The sequence below is a fragment of the Tenrec ecaudatus genome, chromosome 4, assembly GCF_050624435.1.
Source record: "Tenrec ecaudatus isolate mTenEca1 chromosome 4, mTenEca1.hap1, whole genome shotgun sequence".
NCBI lineage: Eukaryota > Metazoa > Chordata > Mammalia > Afrosoricida > Tenrecidae > Tenrec > Tenrec ecaudatus.
This window is the reverse complement of record NC_134533.1, coordinates 172,994,127-173,013,182: the sequence shown is the minus strand read 5'-3', so window position 1 is coordinate 173,013,182 and position 19,056 is coordinate 172,994,127. Positions and strand designations below refer to the sequence as shown.

The 19,056-nt window shown below is 42.8% G+C and overlaps 2 protein-coding genes across 12 annotated transcripts in view; one reads left to right on the top strand and one right to left on the bottom strand.

Moving 5' to 3' along the window:
* Positions 1-6,918, bottom strand: part of LRRFIP2 (LRR binding FLII interacting protein 2) — a 120,453-nt gene extending 113,535 nt beyond the window's left edge. For 4 of the 11 annotated variants that reach the window (XM_075547068.1, XM_075547064.1, XM_075547072.1 and 1 more), the window contains exon 1: positions 6,698-6,914. The gene's annotated coding sequence lies outside the window, so the exon portion shown is untranslated. Of the gene's footprint in view, positions 1-6,697 lie in introns of all 11 variants that reach the window. The other 7 variants (XM_075547063.1, XM_075547069.1, XM_075547066.1 and 4 more) reach the window with 5 other exon arrangements.
* A 52-nt stretch (positions 6,919-6,970) lies between these two features.
* TIGD1 (tigger transposable element derived 1) lies at positions 6,971-9,329 on the top strand. The gene has a single exon (XM_075547062.1). The coding sequence runs from the start codon at positions 7,518-7,520 to the stop codon at positions 9,294-9,296; it is 1,779 nt and encodes a 592-aa protein (XP_075403177.1). The 5' UTR covers positions 6,971-7,517; the 3' UTR covers positions 9,297-9,329.
* Positions 9,330-19,056: the final 9,727 nt, after the last annotated feature.

Genomic DNA, 19,056 nt, shown 5'->3' with positions numbered 1-19,056 from the left:
GTAGTTACTTGAACTAAGGGTTGGGTCTCTTTAAAAGTTTTATCTATTTCTAAAAAGTTCCATACACATCTATTAGTCTCATTAACTAGGCACTCTCTCTACTATACATACCATTCTCCCTTCTTCATAACTACTTCTGCTTCCACCAATTATCCTCCTGCCACTCTCTCTCTCACTGCCATTGAGTTACTTCTGAGAGCTTATATATGTAACAAATCTCAGAGTTTCTCCAAGATACAGAATTTTCTCTTTCTGCCCAACAAAATAAAAAACTAAAAGGGGGGAGTGCTTAATATATGATAAACCCCCCCAAAAAAAACCCATCTGCAGAGTATCTAGTCAGATTAAGTCACTGGCAGACCCCCTCTAGCCACAGTCAAGGGTCTCAAACAGCCTTACTATCAGAGATCATGGTCATCTTAATTATGCTGGATTGAACTTGATACTGGGTCAGCTGACCTCCCTATTGACCCGCTATTTGTTCTAGATGCAAGGAACTCTTGGGTATTCCATGACAAAAAATTTTTCCTGGCTTTTTAAATATTGATGGTGGTCTTTCCTTTCTTATTCATTATTTGTATTTTTATCTTTATATTAGTATTATTTTATCTTTACCACTTCATTTCATTTCTGTTTTTAATTATTTCTGTTGGGTTTTCCAGTTTGTAAAGCACAGAGGAGTAGCTGCATAGAGACAATAACTGATGCAAGGGTTAACAGGGTATGTGGGGGTGGAGGATGGGAGATAGGGAGGTAAGGGGGCTTTGAGACTAAACAATGAATGTGGAAGGGAGGAGCACTAGCTACACAACTCATTTTAAAGGCGATTTAACTATGAATAATTGTTTGATTGATTGTGATAATGATTGTACAATTCTTCTTGAAATGACTGAACTATTGAATTGTATGATGTGTGGATAATGTACCAATAAGACTATAAAAACACAAAACAATTTTATATATATATATATATATATATAATAAACCCAGTGTTTAGCTCTGCTGTTAGGTGACATCAAGTAGTTTGCAACTCGGTGACCCTTTGTATAACAGCACCCAACACTGCCTAGTCCTACCCCATCTGCACAATTACGGTTGAGCCCACCGTCAACCACTGTGACAACCCATCTCCCCTTTTTTGCTGATGCTCCACCTTACCAAGCACGAGTCTAGCCTATTGAATGGTAGGCCAGAGTTTAAAAAGTGAAAGTGAAATGAGCAACAATTCCCAAAGGTGTTGTCCTATCAATTATCTGAACAGGGAAGATGGAGAGAAAGACAAAGATATTACTCACAGGTTGGTAAAGATTTTAATCACTGGTTGTTTGCTCAATCTTTCCTTAAAAAAAAAAAGGACCATACAGCCGGCCCCACGGTGATATGCAACATCCTGCACTGACCCATGGCCCTACATGGACAGCACCTGAGACACAGTGGGGGATGTGCGACTGAGCTGACCCCACCACACTGAGGCAAAACACTGGGGGCATGCAATGGAGCAGCAGGGAAAGCAGAGCAAGGAAGTCCCAAGGGAGTATAGAGGATGGACTTTGGGGTCAGGATATGGCACCCAATTAGACTTCTCCAGAAAACATTCATAAAGGCCAGCAAACAGACCCAGAACTACTAACAGATTTTTTTTTGGCTGTCTTTTTGTTGTGTTTTGCTTTGTTTTATTCTCTTCTTTTAAATTTTGTGTGACAGTGGCTTTTTTGTTTCCTAGTGTTTAGGTGTTGCTGCTGTCGATGCCATGTTCATATGTGCCACTTTGGTGCTGTCAAAGCCATCTGCATTTTTATGCACATATTACTATATCTGCAGGTCCACCTAGATAAGATAGGCTGGTCAAACAATGTGAGAAGAAAATAACGGGACCAACAATCCTGGGAGGACATGAGAATGTGGGAGGTAGGAGAAGGGAGGAGGAGTTAGGCAACCCAGGGACAAGGGAAAAAATGAGTGGTTCAAAACCAGTGGAGGGAGGGGATGGGAGGACTGGTAGGGAGTGACCAAGGGCAAGATAACTGAGAGGAATTACTGAAACCAGAATGAAGGCTGATCATGGTAGTGGGACAGGAGGAAAGCATAAGGAAATAAGAGGAAAAGGGTAGGAGGCAAAGGGCATACAGAGAAGCCTAAATATGAACATGTACAAATGTAAATATATTTATGATTATGGGGGAAATAGACCTATATGAATATATTTATAGGTTTGGTGGTAGGGTAGCAGGTGGGCACTGGGCCTCCTCGTGCACAGTCCCTCAATAGCACCTTGCTCAGCTAAATGGTCATTCCATGATACCCACCTTCCCAACATGATCACTGAAGACAGACGTGTCCTTACGCAAATGTGGTGAAGAAAGCTGATGGTGCCCAGCTATCAAAAAGATATAGCGTCTGGGGTCTTAAAGGCTTGAAGGCAAACGAGCAGCCATCTAGCTCAGAAGCAACAAAGCCCACAGAGAAGCACACAAGCCTAAGTGAACACGAGGTGTTCAAGGGATCAGGTAGCAGACAGCAAAGAACAAAAACCATCATTGTGTGATCACCTTCCTCACATAAACGCTGAAGACGAATGTGTGGATAAGTAAGTGTGGTGAAGAAGGCTGATGGTGTCCGGCTATCGAGAGATATAGTGTCTGAGGACTTAAAAGGCTTGAAAGTAAACAAGCAGCCATCTAGCCCAGAAGCAACAAAGCCCACATGGAAGCAGCACACCAACATGTGTGATCATGAAGGGCCGAGGGGACCAGGTTTCAAGCAACAAAGGCGGGGGGAAAAAATCATGTCATCGTGAATGAGGGAAGTGTGTGATGGGGACCCAATGCCCATCTGTAGACAGCTGGACATCCCTTGCAGAGGGGTAGTGGGGAAAAGAGTCACTCAGGGTTCAGTGTAGCAACAATGAAGCTCAAAACCTTCCTCTAGTTCTTGAACGCTTCCTCCCCCCAATTATCATGATCCCAATTCTACCTTGTGGACCTGGTTAGACCAGAGGATGCACAGCGGTGCAGTTCGGATCTGGAAACACAGGGAATCTAGGACAGATGAACCCCTCAGGATCAGCGGTGAGAGTGGCGACACCGGGAGGGAAAGGGGTGTAGAAAGAGGGAACCGATCTCAGGGATCTACATGTAACCTCCTCTCTGGGGAATGGGCAACAGGAAAGTGGGTGAGGGGAGACGCCAGGCAGTGAAAGATAGGAGAGAGTAATAATTTATACATTATTAGGGGTTCGTTAGGGAGGGGGGAGGGGGGAGGAGGGGGAGGGAAAAAAGGAAAATGAGCTGATTCCAGGAACCCAAGTGGAAGGCAAATTTTGAGAATGACGAGGGCAACGAATGTATAAGAGTGCTTTACTCAATTGATGTATGTATGGATTGTGATAAGAGTTGTACGAGCCCCAATAAAATGATTTATAAAAGAAAGGCAAGCAATATATTGTCTGTAAATTCAACATTAAAACAAAATGCAAAAAAACCCTCCCTACTACTGAGTCAATTCCGATTCATGATTATCCTGTAAGACAGAGCAGACCTGCCCTTGTGGGTTTCTGAGATTGTAAATCTTTACGGAAGTAGAAAGGCTTCTCTTGCTGCCACAGAGCTGCTGGGGGTTTCCTACCACTAACCTCGTGGTTAGCAGTCCAGCACATAGCCCACTAGAGCTCAATCTCTCTTGCTAACATCTTTTAAATGGGGTTTTAGTTGGTGATCACAGAGTATTCTTTATTACAAACTGGATATGACAGTATAATTTCCTTGTTAAGGGACCATCCTTCCATTCCAATTCTCAAGAAGCAATAAAAATAAAAGATTATGGAAAAGGCCTCTGTTATAGAGGTACAATGAACAGTGCTCCTATGGTGAGAACAGAAACATATCACTTCCTCTTAATGACCCTCCATCAACATCTCCAGAATGCTACATGGAGAGAGAAGGGGGGGCGGGGGAGTTTCTTCTATACATCAATTCTGCTCCTTTTCACACTAAGGGCATGGTAAACAATTCACAAATGGCTCCACAAGAAGGAGCTTCATCTTGTTCATTAAAACTCCTGTTAAGCTAAGTCTTGATTCTTTCTTTATAAGAAAGCAAGGGAACTTACTTTGTCAAATCACTGCACCCTTCATTAAGAAGCTACTGAAATCCTGATCTATAAGAAAGCTTCTCTTATGTATGTGTCTATTAAGGCTGCCAGGTATGGTGGCTTCCACAAGGGATTTTCCGAAATGAGATCTCTTTCAATGAAAGCTGAGACTCTTAAGTCACTATTAGCTGGATGAAAATCAAAAGTAGCATTAGGGAACATTCTGAATATAAGAATAGCTAATGGAAATCCAAAGCAATTAAGATGCCAAAATGTATTCAAAGAATTGAAGGAATTTGGTAAGCAAGACAAATAAGGTAGGCTGTTATTTCTTTAAAACTAACTGATATTTTAACTACAGTGCTTTATAAATGAGATTCAAAGTAAAATAAAAACGGAATTCAAAAAGAAAAAAAAAGTATGGATACAAAACAAAATCTCTGTGGTCCAAAGTGATTTGCTTAACATCTTAATAGCCAAAGTTGAAAGAATTACAGTTCAGCAATAAAAGCTATTTCTAGTTTACAATGAGTTCATTCTAATAATAAGTCACTACTGGAATACATACTTTCCACTATAACAGAACTTAAATATTAACTCAATACAGTTTTCTCATGTCCCATTTTTCAGGACAGGTTCACAAACTGCGTGAGGCTTTCCTTTCAAAAGGCTGGTCCATATTGTATACTGCAGATTCGTTTAGTGAACTTTTACTTTTTCTTATCTTGATGGCAACCCCTTTTACTGAGATTTATTTTGCTTTTATATTGACATCTGGCCAAAAGTGGGGAAGGGGAGTGGCAATGTCACAGCAATCCACTTAGAACAAGCAATTCTAAATCCTGTCTGCAAAAGGCATATTTTTATTTCCTTACCATACTTTCTAAAAGTAAAATTCTCCAAAAATCTAACAAGTGTTTAGAGTTTCTGTCCTCCAGTTTTGCACAGATATTCAACCAACCACAAATAGAAAATAATCAAGTTGGGTTTTTTCTATGCAATTAAATGGACAAAGCAATCTCTTAACGACTAGGACACCAAAAAACTAAACTCACTGCGTTTGAGTTGATTTCAGATGACAGCAACCCTCTATAGAGTTTTCAAGACTGTAAATCTTTCTCCTACCTAATCTTTCTCTCTGGAAGTGCCTAGTAGCTTCGAGATACAGTGAGCAGAATGCTTAGCCTACTAAGAAACCAGGGCTCCTGTGCATCAGCTATAGATGAGATTTTTTTTGTATCCTCAGATTTTGGTCTCCAGGGGGGCCCTGGAACCAGTCCACCGCAGATACCAATGACTATACAACATTGCCTACCAAATAAGTGAGGCATCTAATTAAACAGGCAGTAACAAACCTTTAGCTTTCCCCTATTTCAGTTTTAAGTCTACATGAATGACTCACCAAGTGAGTGACTTAACTTCCTAAATTAATCACACTTTCCAGAATCCTTATTCTACCCGGGTATATTCGAATACTAGGTCATCATCTCTACAGTTGTTAAACAGAGCATGATGTTGACTAAACAGAGGTATTTCCCCAAGGCTTTCAAACCAGAAATCCCTAACTCTACCTGCAGCTCATGGTCAAATTCACCTTTCCATCCAGCTTCGCCCACAATACAATGTTACCTTGAACAGAATTATTTTAAACACGGATTAAACGTTCACCCATTCATACTCTTCCACCACCAACAACCCGCCCCACCCCCACCCCAGCGCGCTGCTTCCATCACTGCACCTACATTCTCTTCCCGATGGAGATAACATAAAAAACTAGCGCCACTCGTTGCACACAATCATTGCATGCGTAACATACATCTACCGGGTTGGTTGGTTTGTATACAGCAGATACGCTGCGTCACGAAGTGAAAATGTTAACAGAAAAAAGCTATAAACGGTTCAAAGTTTAGGATACACTATTTCCCGAGTCATGTGTCAGCAGCCTGATACTTGTAACACCCACGGTGGAAAAGCAAGGCAAGCGCTTGAACTTTTTCCTCCGCGGGGAAGAAAATGAAGTGGGTTTCTATGGGTCCTCTGGCTGGCTGCTGAATATCCACAGGCAAGGGAAGCCAGACTGGCTGGGGCTAGATAATTTAACCATCTGGGTGTGAAGAACCACTCCTATTAGTCAAGCATTAACCCTGACCCTCCGAGCAAATGCCCGTTAATGCCAGCGCTTCGGTTCAGGTCGAGTCGGGGGTGCTGGGGCGGGAGGGGGCCGGGCAGCGAAAATCACATAAAAATCCTCAGCTCTGCCCGGGGCTGGCTTCGTTCCCTGCACTGAACTTCCTGGGACAAACCCTCGGGCGTGTGACGTCTGGGGCGGGGAAGAGGGAGCCCGGGCACCCTGAGCCGGGGGACAGTGGTCCAATTTCGTTTCTCCTACAATGGGAGGAACCCCTTCCCGGGCGCAGTGGGAGGGTGCGCGCTAGGACCGGGAGCGGGGGCCGAGAACCCGGCACCCAGGGGGCGAGCCCTGCCCCGGGGACGGCCGGGGGGCCCGGCCCAGGCCGGCTCGGCGGCGGCGCGGCTTCACGGAGCCGCGGAGCCAGGGAGGGGGCCCCGCTCCCCGCTGCCCCCCTGGCCTGCGGGAGGGCGGCCTTACCTGTGTCCCGGCGCGGGCAGGGCCGGCGACGCCCGGGAAGGGCCGGAGCGCGGCTCCCCGCCGGGCGCCCGCCCGGGCGAGGGGCGCGGCAGGCGGGCTCAGAGCCGAGTCCACGGGCTCGGAGCCGTGCCGTGGACGCGGTGGCTCCCGGCACGGGCGGCCGGCCGATCCGTCAGCCAGCCAGGCGGGTTCTCCTCGGCGCCCCGGGTGAGGCAGCGGGAACCGGCCCCAGGGAGGAGCCGCAGCTCGGGGAGGCGGCGAGGGGGCGGGGCCACGGGGTCGGCGACCCGCTCACCCGGAAGCAGTTGTGGCCCAGCGGGCCCGGGAGCGTCACGGGCTCCGGACGGCCTGGAGCCCGAGGAGACCCGAGGAGCGCGGCGCGCCTCGCTTTATTGCGCCCTTCCGCTATCGCCTTGGGCAGCTATTGCGCCTTGGCCGAAGGGGAGCTTTGCTGGTGGCCTCCGTGCACCACGCACGTCTGGCGGCGCCCTTTTTCCCCACGTGAAGGTTTGCAACCGCCCTGCCTGGAGCAAGTCTATGGACAGCATTTTTCCCAACAGTATGTGTGCTTACTTCGTGTCTCTGTCACATTTGGGGGATTTCTGGCAGTGTTTTAAGCTTCGTTGTTGTTATAGCCGTTGTGCGGATGTGTGATCAGGAATCTCTGATGTAACTGTTTGGGACCGCCACGGATCGTGCCTGTATAAGATAAGCGATAAATTATCTGTATTCTAACTGCACCACCGCCCTGCAGACCCTATCTGTCTCCCTCTCCCAAGGTTGTCTATTCACCAGGATTGGGCCAGTTAATAACCCGACCATGGCCTCTAAGTGTTCGAGGAAGAGTCGCATATCTCTCACTTTAAATCAAAAGCTGGAAATGATTAAGCTTAGTGAGGAAGGCCTGTCAAAAGCTGAGATAGGCCGCAAACTCGGCCTCCTACGCCAGACGGTGAGCCAAGTGGTGAATGCAAAGGAAAAGTTCCTGAAGGAAATTGAAAGCGCTACGCCAGTGAACACGCGAACGATAAGAAAGCAAAATAGCCTGATTGCTGATATGGAGAAGATTTTAGTGGTCTGGATAGAAGATCAAACGAGCCACAACATTCCCTTAAGCCAAAACCTAATCCAGAGCAAGGCCCTGACTCTCTTCCATTCTATGAAGGCTGTGAGAGGTGCAGAAGCCGCGGAAGAAAAGTTTGAAGCTAGTAGAGGTTGGTTTGTGAGATTTAAGGAAAGAAGCCACCTCCATAAGATCAAAGTGCAGGGTGAAGCCGAGAGTGCTGATGGAGAAGCAGCGGCCAGTTATCCAGAAGACCTAGCCAAGATCATTGAGGAAGGTGGCTACACGAAGCACCAGATTTTCAATGTGGACGAGACAGCCTTGTATTGGAAGAAGATGCCACCCAGAACTTTCATAGCTAGAGAAGAGAAGTCAACGTCTGGCTTCAAAGCTTCGAAGGACAGACTGACTCTCTTGTTAGGGGCTAATGCAGCTGGTGACTGTAAGTTGAAGCCCATGCTCATTTACCATTCTGAAAATCCTTGGGCCCTTAAGAATTATGCGAAGTCTACTTTGCCTGTGCTCTATAAGTGGAACAACAAAGCTTGGATGACAGCGCATCTGTTTACAACATGGTTTACTGAATATTTTAAGCCCACTGTGGAGACCTACTGCTCAGAAAAAAGGATTCCTTTCAAAATATTACTGCTCATTGACAATGCACCTGGTCACCCAAGAGCTCTGATGGAGATGTACAATGAGATTAATGTTGTTTTCATGCCTGCGAATATAACGTCCATTCTGCAGCCAATGGGTCAAGGAGTCATTTGGACATTCAAGTCTTATTATTTAAGAAATATATTCCGTAAGGCTATAGCTGCCATATGTAGCAATTCCTCTGATGAATCTGGGCAAAGTAAAATGAAATCCTTCTGGAAAGGATTCACCATTCTAGATGCCATTAAGAACATTCGTGATTCATGGGAGGAGGTCCAAATATCAACATTAACAGGAGTTTGGAAGAAGTTAATTCCAACCCTCATGGGTGACGTTGATGGGTTCAGGACTTCACTGGAGGAAGTAACTGCAGATGTGGTAGAAATTGCAAGAGAACTAGAATTAGAAGTGGAGCCTGAAGACGTGACCGAATTGCTGGAATCTCATGATGAAACGTTAACAGATGAGGAGTTGCTTCTTATGGATGAGCAAAGAAAATGGCTTCTTGAGATGGACTCTACTCCTGGTGAAGATGCTGTGAACATTGTGGAAATGGCAACAAAGGATTTAGAGTATTACATAAACTTAGTTGATAAAGCAGCGGCAGGGTTTGAGAGGATTGATTCCAATTTTGAACGAAGTTCTGCCGTGGGTAAAATGCTATCAAACAGCATCACATGCTACAGAGAAATCTTTCGTGAAAGGAAGAATCAGTCAATGTGGCAAACTTCACTGTTGTCTTACTTTACAAAATTGCCACAGCCACCCCATCCTTCAGCAAACACCACCTTGATTAATCATCAGCCGTCAACATCACAGCAAGACCCTCCTCCACCAGCAAAAAGACGAAGACTTGCTGCAGACTCAGACGATAGTTAATGTTTTTTTTGCAATAAAACATTTTTAAATTAAGGTATGTACATTTGTTTTGATTTTGTGTATGACATGACGTAATTGCACACTTGATTTCTTATAGTATAGTGTAGCACATTTGTATGTAGGAAACCAAAATATTTATGTAACTTACTGTTTTTCATTTATTGCAATGGGCTAGACTCAAATCTGCAGTTATCTCTAGTAATCTCACAGGTATGCCTGTCCCTCAGCAAGCTGGGTACCAAATGGAGCAAGAGAATCCCAGGAGTCTCCTGCCACTAAGAACCTCGGGGACTGAAAGGAGGGTGGTGGGGTAAGATCATCAGTTTGGCTGCCAGTGGGGCAGAAGTCCCGGGCAGTCTAATGGGTAGCTCTGGTTTCGCAGTTCCCAGACCCACCACCTTGTGGGAGCCTATGCTCTCCCTCAGGATTGACCCATCCATGTAAATGGAAATGAGTGCCCACTCAAGGCGGCACCTGCCTTGTTCACCTTTAAACTGCCCAGCTTGGTGGACCGGTAAGTGTGCCAGAGTGATAGTCTAACTGTAGGAAATGGATGTATAAAGGTAGGTGGGTGGGTAAGTGTGGTTGAAATGCTAACAGTCTTATTTCCAAAAATGAACATACAAGATTTAAAGATTATCTCCTGAGAAGAATGCTTGGCGGTGGAACTGTCTGAAGTCTAATAGACCCAATGAGCCCTCAGTTCATTCTAGAAGTATCTATTTAGACCCACCAGAAGGCCCCTGTTCTGGGGGAACCAACCTTCTAGTAGGGAGATGGTCTTAAACAAGGTAATAAGAAAGAGATTTGGGTCAGGCTCTCAGAGAAACTCTGGGTAAAGAGAATGTGGGTCAGGCCTCTGGATGGACGGAATAAAGAACTCTGGGAGTGCCACTTGAGCAGCCTTCTGACAAAAAATGCAGGAAATAGAGTACATTTAGATACATTGTTGCATACAGGACTGTGGGTACCAGAACACCCCGAATAAACCCACAAATTCCATTGTCTGCTTGCCTCTAAACCAGTGGTTCTCAACCTTTCTCCTACCACAACCCTTTCACACAGCTCCTCTGCTGTGGTGACCCCAACCATAAAATTACTTTCCTTGCTACTTCATAACTGTCATTTTGCTACTGTTATGAATTGGGCGACCCTGTGAATGGGCTGTTTGACCCCCAAAGGGGTCGTGACCCACACATTAAGAACTACTGCTCTAAAGCTTTCTAAGAGCTGTTCCTATGCAGTCCCCTCCCCCTGCAATTTTAGAAATTTACTCATCCTCTGGGTTCCTGGTGGCCAGCACTACTCTAACATGAGAATGTTAAGGCATGAGTTAGCTGCGGTCTCTAGACAGTGAGACATCAATATGTGCTTTATTACAGGGAGAATTATACCCACCAGCCTTCAACAAATTTTTTAACCCTTCTCTTTCATTGTCACTTTTTCTCAGGCCTATGAGTAAACATTAAAACAATGGTTTTTGTTACATTGTGATCTGAATAAAACAGTGACTTTTTTTTCCAAATCAGTTAAAGGCAAAATTTATTATTACAATTTTTTAAGGGAAAGGACCTGATTTAGGTATTAAAGCATCACTTGAAAAGTAAATGCCAATAAACTCAATAATATTTATTGTATAGAATTTTTTATAACCACTTAATATAAAAATGAATAGTATTAAAATACTAATCTCTTGCCCTTTTAGTTTTTTTGAGTTGTTGAGTCAAATTGGCTCTGACTCATGTGCATTAACAGAAGGAAGCATTGACTGACGCGGTACCATATTTGGTATGTTTGAGTCCACTGTTGCGGCTGGTGTGTCAGTCCATCTCATTGAGGGCTTCCTTTGTTTTTATTGGCCGTATTTAAAACAGAAGTACTTTACTTAACATGATGGCCTTGTCTACCAATTGGTCTTTCCTGATGATGTGTCCAAAGTAAGCAAGCCAAAGTCTCACCATCCTCGCTCAAGGAACGCTCTCATTGTACGAGTATTTTCTAAGACTGACTTCCCCATTCATCACAGTAAAGTCAACATGCTTCACCAACACCATAGTTCAAGTGCATCAATTCTTTTTCTGTCATCCTTTTTCATTGTCCAACTGTCTGCATGCATATGAGATGATGACGAAAAAAGTGGTTTGTGCCTTAATCATTAAAGTGACATCTTCATTTTTTAAAATGTTTAAGTGGTCTTGATCATGTGTTAGCTTCTGAAATGGTTGAAAGTCAACCAATTCTTTTTGGTATATTCCTAATATATATATATATATATATATATATATATATATATATATATATATATATATGGCTTTTACCATCATTTAATTTTGTTAATAATTCATTTTATTTTATTGTTATTGAGAATGTACCAGCAAAATATATATTAATTCAAGTTTCTGTATGTACAAGAGCAGCTCAGTGGTATTGAATACATTTTCACCCCCCTTTTTTTTTTCCAAAGTCATTTTATTGGGAGTTAATACAGATACCATATCATTCCAAAGTTCAATCACATCAAGTAGTATTGTACAATTGCTATCATAATCAGTTTCAAGCATTATTTTCTTTCCTGAACGCCTGACATCAGCTCCCATTGACCACCACCACCACCACCACTGTACACCCTCCAAAAACCCTTATTCTACATGCTGTCCCAATAGTATCATCGATCCTGAGTTTCATATACCGAAAAACAGGAAAGCACAAATTCAACACATCTGAGATAAACCCCAATATGAACAAACGAAAAATATAGAAAACGTTGGAAACCAGATCAGGCCTCACGCGCATCAGAGGGGAAATCAACTGACAAGGTTTGAACCGTTCCAGCCAGGCTTGTCCTTTTGATCCTCGATAGTCCTCTTGCCAATGCATTCTGTTCAGTAACCACATTGCTTCCATCCCTCCATTACTCACCCTTCTTTTCTGAATTGTTTGTCTTTCATTAATATAAACTCACTGTCCCCTAAAATTCCTATCTAATCTTTTGAGTTGCAATTGTCAACTTGATTCCAGATAGATAGACCTTAACAGGCATAATGTTGGGGCAGGCCCTCAAAAAACAGAACTATTACTGTCCAGTCAATTCTTTCTCTGATGACCCTATAGTACAGAGTAGAATTTCCCCGTAGTCTTTCGAAGGTTGTAATCCTTATGGAAGCAAACTACCACATCTTTCTTCCACTACGGGACTAGTAGATTTGAACAATTTCCCTTTGATTAGCAGCATAATTCATAACCATTGCACTTCCTAGGCCCCTACATTCTTTACGAGTTAAACTAATCTATTGTTTGGTTTTAAGAAGACTTCCAGGGGACATTTTTGGTTTAAGGTTTATAGATAATCTCGGCAATCGTTTCAGGAGTTTCTTCTAGCGTCCATGGTTCCAGAAAGTCTGGATTCCAGAGAAATTTGTCATTCAATTTTTTTTCACCCATAATAGCCTTTAGTGTTTTAGTCCTTAGCTACATATTTTGGATCATATCAGAGTAACAAAAATAAAAGTGCTTTCCGATTTCTTTGTGGAAGAGAGTTCACACTTGAGTGCCTACAATTTATACAGCATTATGCTTAGTACTTAAATGAATTCTCTTTCTCAGAACTAGAAATGGCTTTGAGAAATGAGTGTATTATACCCAGTTCAGTAAGAAAGACATTGAAGTTCAGAAAGCTTGTGACTGTGGTAATAAAACTAGGACCTGAAGGAATCAGAATTTTGAACTTAGATCTATATGGCCCTAAGGTCCCTTTTTATTTGATTTGATTTTTTTTCCCAATTGGCACATAATTTACATATCACACAATTGAATAGTTCAATCGTTCAGTCATATCAAGGGGAATTGTACAATCAGCACCACACCTATCTTAGACCATTACCCCCACCATGGTTAAATCGCCTTTACAATGATGGTGCAATCGCTATCAGTTGTAGTGCTCCCTCACCCCTCCAGCCTTCACTACTTACTCAAGAAATCCCCTGTCCCTCCCTGTCATTCAGCCCCCACCCTTGTATTCCCTATAACACCTGTATTAGTTGTTATCATTATACAACCACTCCCCCTGTGCTTCACAGCTGGGAAACCCAACAGAAAACAATGAAAAACAAATCACACTGAGGTGGTAAGGATATGATAAGATCATATTAGTATAATGACAAAATTACAAATAATGTGTGAGAGAAAGAAGACCCCCCCACACACACACCCCATCAACATTCAAAAAGCCAGGGAAGAAATTTCTATCATGGAAACAATAAAAAAAACTTGCATCCAGAGCAAATTCAGTTCATGTCTCTAGGGAGGCCAACTGTTTGGTCCAGTATAATCAAGATGGCAGTGGTCTCTGCCTGATGGTACGGCTGTCCGGGACTCTTGCCGTTGGCGAGAGCGCATCTGCCAGCAGCCTGGTCTGACTTGAGACTCTGCAGATGGGGTTGGGCACCCACTGTCCTCCATAGCCTTCTGCAAATGGCGTGTTCCTAATTTTAGCTCTGCTACTGTTCATCTTTGGATCGCCCAGGCTAGAGTGCTTTTTCTTTTTGCCATGCTACTATAATATTAGAGGGAATGAGTAGCGTGACCAATCAAGCAGGTGTCTATGTTGGCTTTAGAGTTTGTTGGGTTTGGTTTTTTTTTAAATATATCTGAAAGTAGAATGGTAAGTTTGGGAACATCTCTGTGTTTTACAGCTCCCACAATAGAAGATTTGCTATCTAGTTAGCACCCAAAAAAGGACTCCTGTTGGCTTTCAAAGCTCGTAATGTCCTTCCAACAGTGTTATAAAGTTTGACACTTAACATTTTGTCATTGCAGAAAGATTTTAACTAAATGTATCATCTGAAATGATTTCATGAGCCATCCTTCCCATGCTCATTAAGTGATTTCTTTAATGTGCTCCTAGCTATTTATAGAATATTCTGACATGTAAATACCCCTGGTCTGTGTGGGCTGACTGCTCTAAGGATCTATAAATAGAGGAAGGAAAGTTTTGCAAGCACTTACAAAGTGGGGAGAGTGGGCTGAGAGGATTTGTATATTTATATTCCTTTCATATCAGGTCTACCACGTTTTACTCTGAGGATGTCAAAAAATCAAATTGTTTCTTTAATTACAGCATTCGTTTGTTGATTTTCACAGAATTAAGTTGTCTTTTGCAAAAGTAATTCTATCTTCTAATATGTACATCTGTGGGAAACATCATTGGTTCAGATATTTTGAAATAGGATGCTATTATCCAAGGCCTAATTTTTTTCCTAGTAAAGTGTGTGTAACACTTTTAAAAATTTCCACGTAATAAGAAATTAGTTTTGATTGACCCCTTGGAAACCTGATAATGAAACAATCTCACACAACAAATATTTATTTTTAAGTTCTCATTTTTTAAAGTCCTCATTTTTCTTTCTAGCTCTTCTTCTTTTCCGTTTTTAACTCTTTATTTGAAAAGACTTGCAATTCTAGACTCACAAGAATTTGCAAATATAGTACAAGAAGGGTGCTGAATATACTTCATCCATTTCCCCCTTAGCAACATTTTCTGTAGCTACAGTATATTATTAAAGTGCTAAAACTAATACTTTATCTTTTTAGACTTTCAGTTTCTTTTTTATATTGCATTATGAAAATTATCATTGTCCAGCAGTTCATTTCTAATACATCGAATGTGACTCGTCTCGCCTCCCCAGTTTAACAAATGAGGAGCTAGCTTCTCTGGAATTAAAAGTTTTGTTTTTAAATTCCACAGGTCATCTCAAAAGCAATTCGTATGTAAGATTTTTGCTTTTTGTGCTTATACTGTTTCATGTCGCCCTACCCTAATAAACCTATAAATTTATATAACTTGGGTATCTGTGTTTTAAAATATCCTGTGGGCCACTAAAAGATTCTCAAAAAAAATTTTTTTTGCTATCAGGGTGAAAGAAACCAAATGTATACTTCTCATTTGACTAATGATCCAAATAAGAATGCAAAGGCCTGTTGGTTTTTAAGATGGGAAGCCTTAAAAAAAAAAAAAAAAAAGATGTGAAGCCTTAAAAAAAAAAAAAGATGTGAAGCCTTAAAAAAAAAAAAAGAGAGATGTGAAGCCTTATTTACGGCTAATTCTGGCTCAACATGATTTCTTCTAGCCGGAACGGCTTGCCCTTTACCTCCACTCAACGCAAAACCACCGAGTTGGTGCCAGTTCATAACAACCCTTATTATAAGCAGGATAGAACTGCTCCTGTGAGTTTTTCTCCACTAGAGAAATGCAAAAGAAAAGAAGTCTCTCAGTGGTGAGAAAAATCCGAGAGGGGAAAATTTGGAACTTTGTGTTGTTAGTTACCATGCAATCAGTTCCAAATCCTGGTGGCCCCGTGTGTGTAGAGTATGTCCGCTTAATAGGGGGTTCCAGACTAACCTTTCAGAAGCAGATTGCCAGCCTCCCTCCCTCCCAAGGTACCTGTGCGTGGGCTTAAACCTTCAAACCTTTGGCTAACAGTCAAGCACCTAACCACTTTCCCCTTCTAGGAATTTCGTGTGGGTATCAATTATATATGAATGCCTAATGACATATAATAAGATTTAAGTGGTATCTCTTCTTTTGCACTTCGCTTTATTATGATGAGTAATAAGCATCCATCATTCCGTGGTTCACTTAACCATTGCCTGCTGTGTACCAGGAAGGCACTAGCAACATAGCAGGAGTAAAACAGGAGCTCCATACTCAGGGAGCCATAAACTCAAGTCTGTTTATTTTAGGTCTTTTCAAAATAAATATTGTGATGTCGCTTCCTAGCTAGTATAGACCCAATGGGAAACAAAACAAAGAAAACGGTTTGCTTCTTTCATAAAACTTACAATCTGGTAAGGAAGATAGGTAGTCCCACAAATAGAATTACTTCACACACACACACACACACACGCGAAATAATCACTTTACAAACCTAACAGGAAGGTTTACACACATAAGGGAAGGTATATGGCGCCAAGACCATAAGAGATGTTTCAAAAACAGCTCCTCTGAGGAACGAGCGGAGTCTAGAAAGAAAAGGAGGGAGATAGTGTGGCATGAATCTAGAAAGTCTGGAGCCACCACAACCACCACCATGCAATATCTGACCCTACTGTGGTGAAGACGGGTTGAACCTTTGTTCTAAAAGCAACACACTACAGTCAAAAGATGCTAGTGGCAATGAGATGAGCAGACTTGTGTTTTCAAATGATTGTTTGGTTTCAGTGTAAATAATAATAATGATAATTCACTCAAATATTTCCTGAGTGTCTACTATGGGTGAGGTACTGTTCTGGTAAAGGACACAGTAATGGACAGATTCTTTGTCTTTGAAGATTTTGGTTACAGACGATAAACAAATAGTACATAAGTACAAGAGAGCTTGCTTTAGGACCAGCGGTGTGAGGGGTGATACTGGGAGGGTAGAGGGAGAGTGACTTGGAAAAATGGAACCGATTACAAGGATCTACATGTGACCTCCTCCCTGGGGGACGGACAGCAGAAAAGGGGGTGAAGGGAGACGTCGGACAGGGCAAGATATGACAAAATAATAATTTATAAATTATCAAGGGCTCATGAGGGAGGGTAAAAAATGAGGACCTGATGCCAAGGGCTTGAGTGGAGAGTATCTGTCACGTTGTCATATTGTGGTTTGCATGTTGCTGTGATGCTGGAAGCGATGCCACTAGCAGGGTCGCCCTGTGGAAATATTTCAGTCGCCCTTCCAGACAAGACTAGGATGAAAGATGTAGAGATCTACTTTCCACCAAAGATTAGCCAGTGAAGACCTTGTTGATAGCAGTGGAACAATTCTTGATCCAGGGCTGGAAGATGAGCCCCTCTATTTGAAACACAGTCGAACTACTACAACAGAAGAGCTGCCTGGAGCCTATTTCCTGACCTGATTCAATTGTGAGTCAATAGCACATTTGGCTTAAATGAGATTTCTCCAGACATCTGAATTCCAGGTTTGTGATTCACCAACCTCCACAACCATGTGAGCCATTTCCTGGACCGTTGGTGAGTTCTGTGAGATGATGCTATGAACTGCAGAATCCTGCATCATGACAGAGAGCACTCAGGGGAGGAGTGGTGGCTGATAATTGATGATAATGGAGTAGAGCATCTTGGAAATGTTGTACGTATGGGATATTCTTAATGTTCACCTCATTGGAACGAGCCTTCTACTAAACATTCTAAAATAAAATATTTGTGCACCATCAATTGCTCATTACAAGTTCATACCAGAAGAAAGTCATTAAAAAGACAGGGAAGAGTGAAAAAACCAAAGTGGATGTCAGAAGAGACTCAACAGTTGCACTTGCATGTACAGTAGTTAAAGGAACTGGGAGAAGTGATGAAGCAAAAGAACTGAAAAGAAGACTTCAAAGACAGCTCAAAAAAGACAAATTAAAATATTATATGAAATGTGTTGAATGAAGGGGGAAGTGCAGAGCAGAGACCCAAAGACCATTTGTCGGTCACTGGAGATCCGCTCACAGAGGGATCTAGAGGAGGAGATGAGTCAGTCAGGGTGCGACATAGCACCGATGAATAATACAGCTTTCCTCCAGTTCCTAAATGCTTTCTCCGCCCCCGGTCCCCCCTCCCCCCACTATCATGATCCGAATTCTACCTTGCAAGTCTGGATAGGGCAGAGGTTGTACACTGGTGCAGATAGGAGCTGGAGGCACAGGGAATCCAGGGTGGATGATACCTTCAGGACCAGGGGTGTGAGGGGTGATACTGGAAGAGTAGAGGGTGAGTGGGTTGGAAAGGTGGAACTGATTACAAGGATCTTCATGTGACCTCCTCCCTGGGGGATGGACAACAGAAAAGGGGGTGAAGGGAGATGCTGGATAGGGCAAGATATGACAAAATAACAATTTATAAAATATCAAGGGCTCATGAGGGAGGGGGAGTAGGGAGGGAGGGGAAAAAAGAGGACTTGATGCAAAGGGCTTAAGTGGAGAGCAAATGCTTTGAAAATGATGAGGGAAAAGAATGTACAGATGTACTTTCTACAATTGATATAAGTACATGTATGGATTGTGACAAGAGTTGTATGAATCTCTTGGGCCTCTACTCAAGCAATCCCTCAGTGCATGAATACTTTCTTTTATTAAATTGGCACTCTATGATGCTCACTCTCCCGACACAACTGCTGAAGCCAAAGCGGGTGAACAAGTAGATGTGGTGAAGAAAGCTAATGGTGCCCGGCTATCAAAAGAGATAGTCTGGGGTCTTAAAGGCTTGAAGATAAACAAGCGGCCATCTAGCTCAGAAGCAACTAGCCCACATGGAAGAACACACCAGCCTGTGTGATCATGTTGCCCCAAAGGGATCAGTTATCAGGCATCAAAGAACAAAAAATCATATCATTGGCTGCACACCTCCATGATACGATTACCAAAGACAAATGGGTGCATAAGCAAATGTGGCGAAGAAAGCTGATAGTGCCCGGTTATCAAAAGAGATAGCGTCTGGGGTCTTAAAGGCTTGAAGGTGAACAAGCGGCCATCTAGCTCAGAAGCAACAAAGCCCACATGGAAGAAGCACACCAGCCTGTGCGATCATGAGGTGCCAAAGGGACCAGGTATAAGGCATCATCCATATATATATAGCATAGTGAATGAAGGGGTAAGTGCAGAGTGGAGACCCAAAGCCGATTTGTCGGCCACCGGAGATCCCTTCACAGAGGGGTTCAGGGGAGGAGATGGGTTAATTAGGGTGCGAGGTAGTACCGATGAAGAATACAGCTTTCCCCCA

Excerpts from the sequence above, each read along its gene's own strand:
- TIGD1 (XM_075547062.1), top strand. The coding sequence starts at position 7,518 with ATGGCCTCTAAGTGTTCGAGGAAGAGTCGCATATCTCTCACTTTAAAT.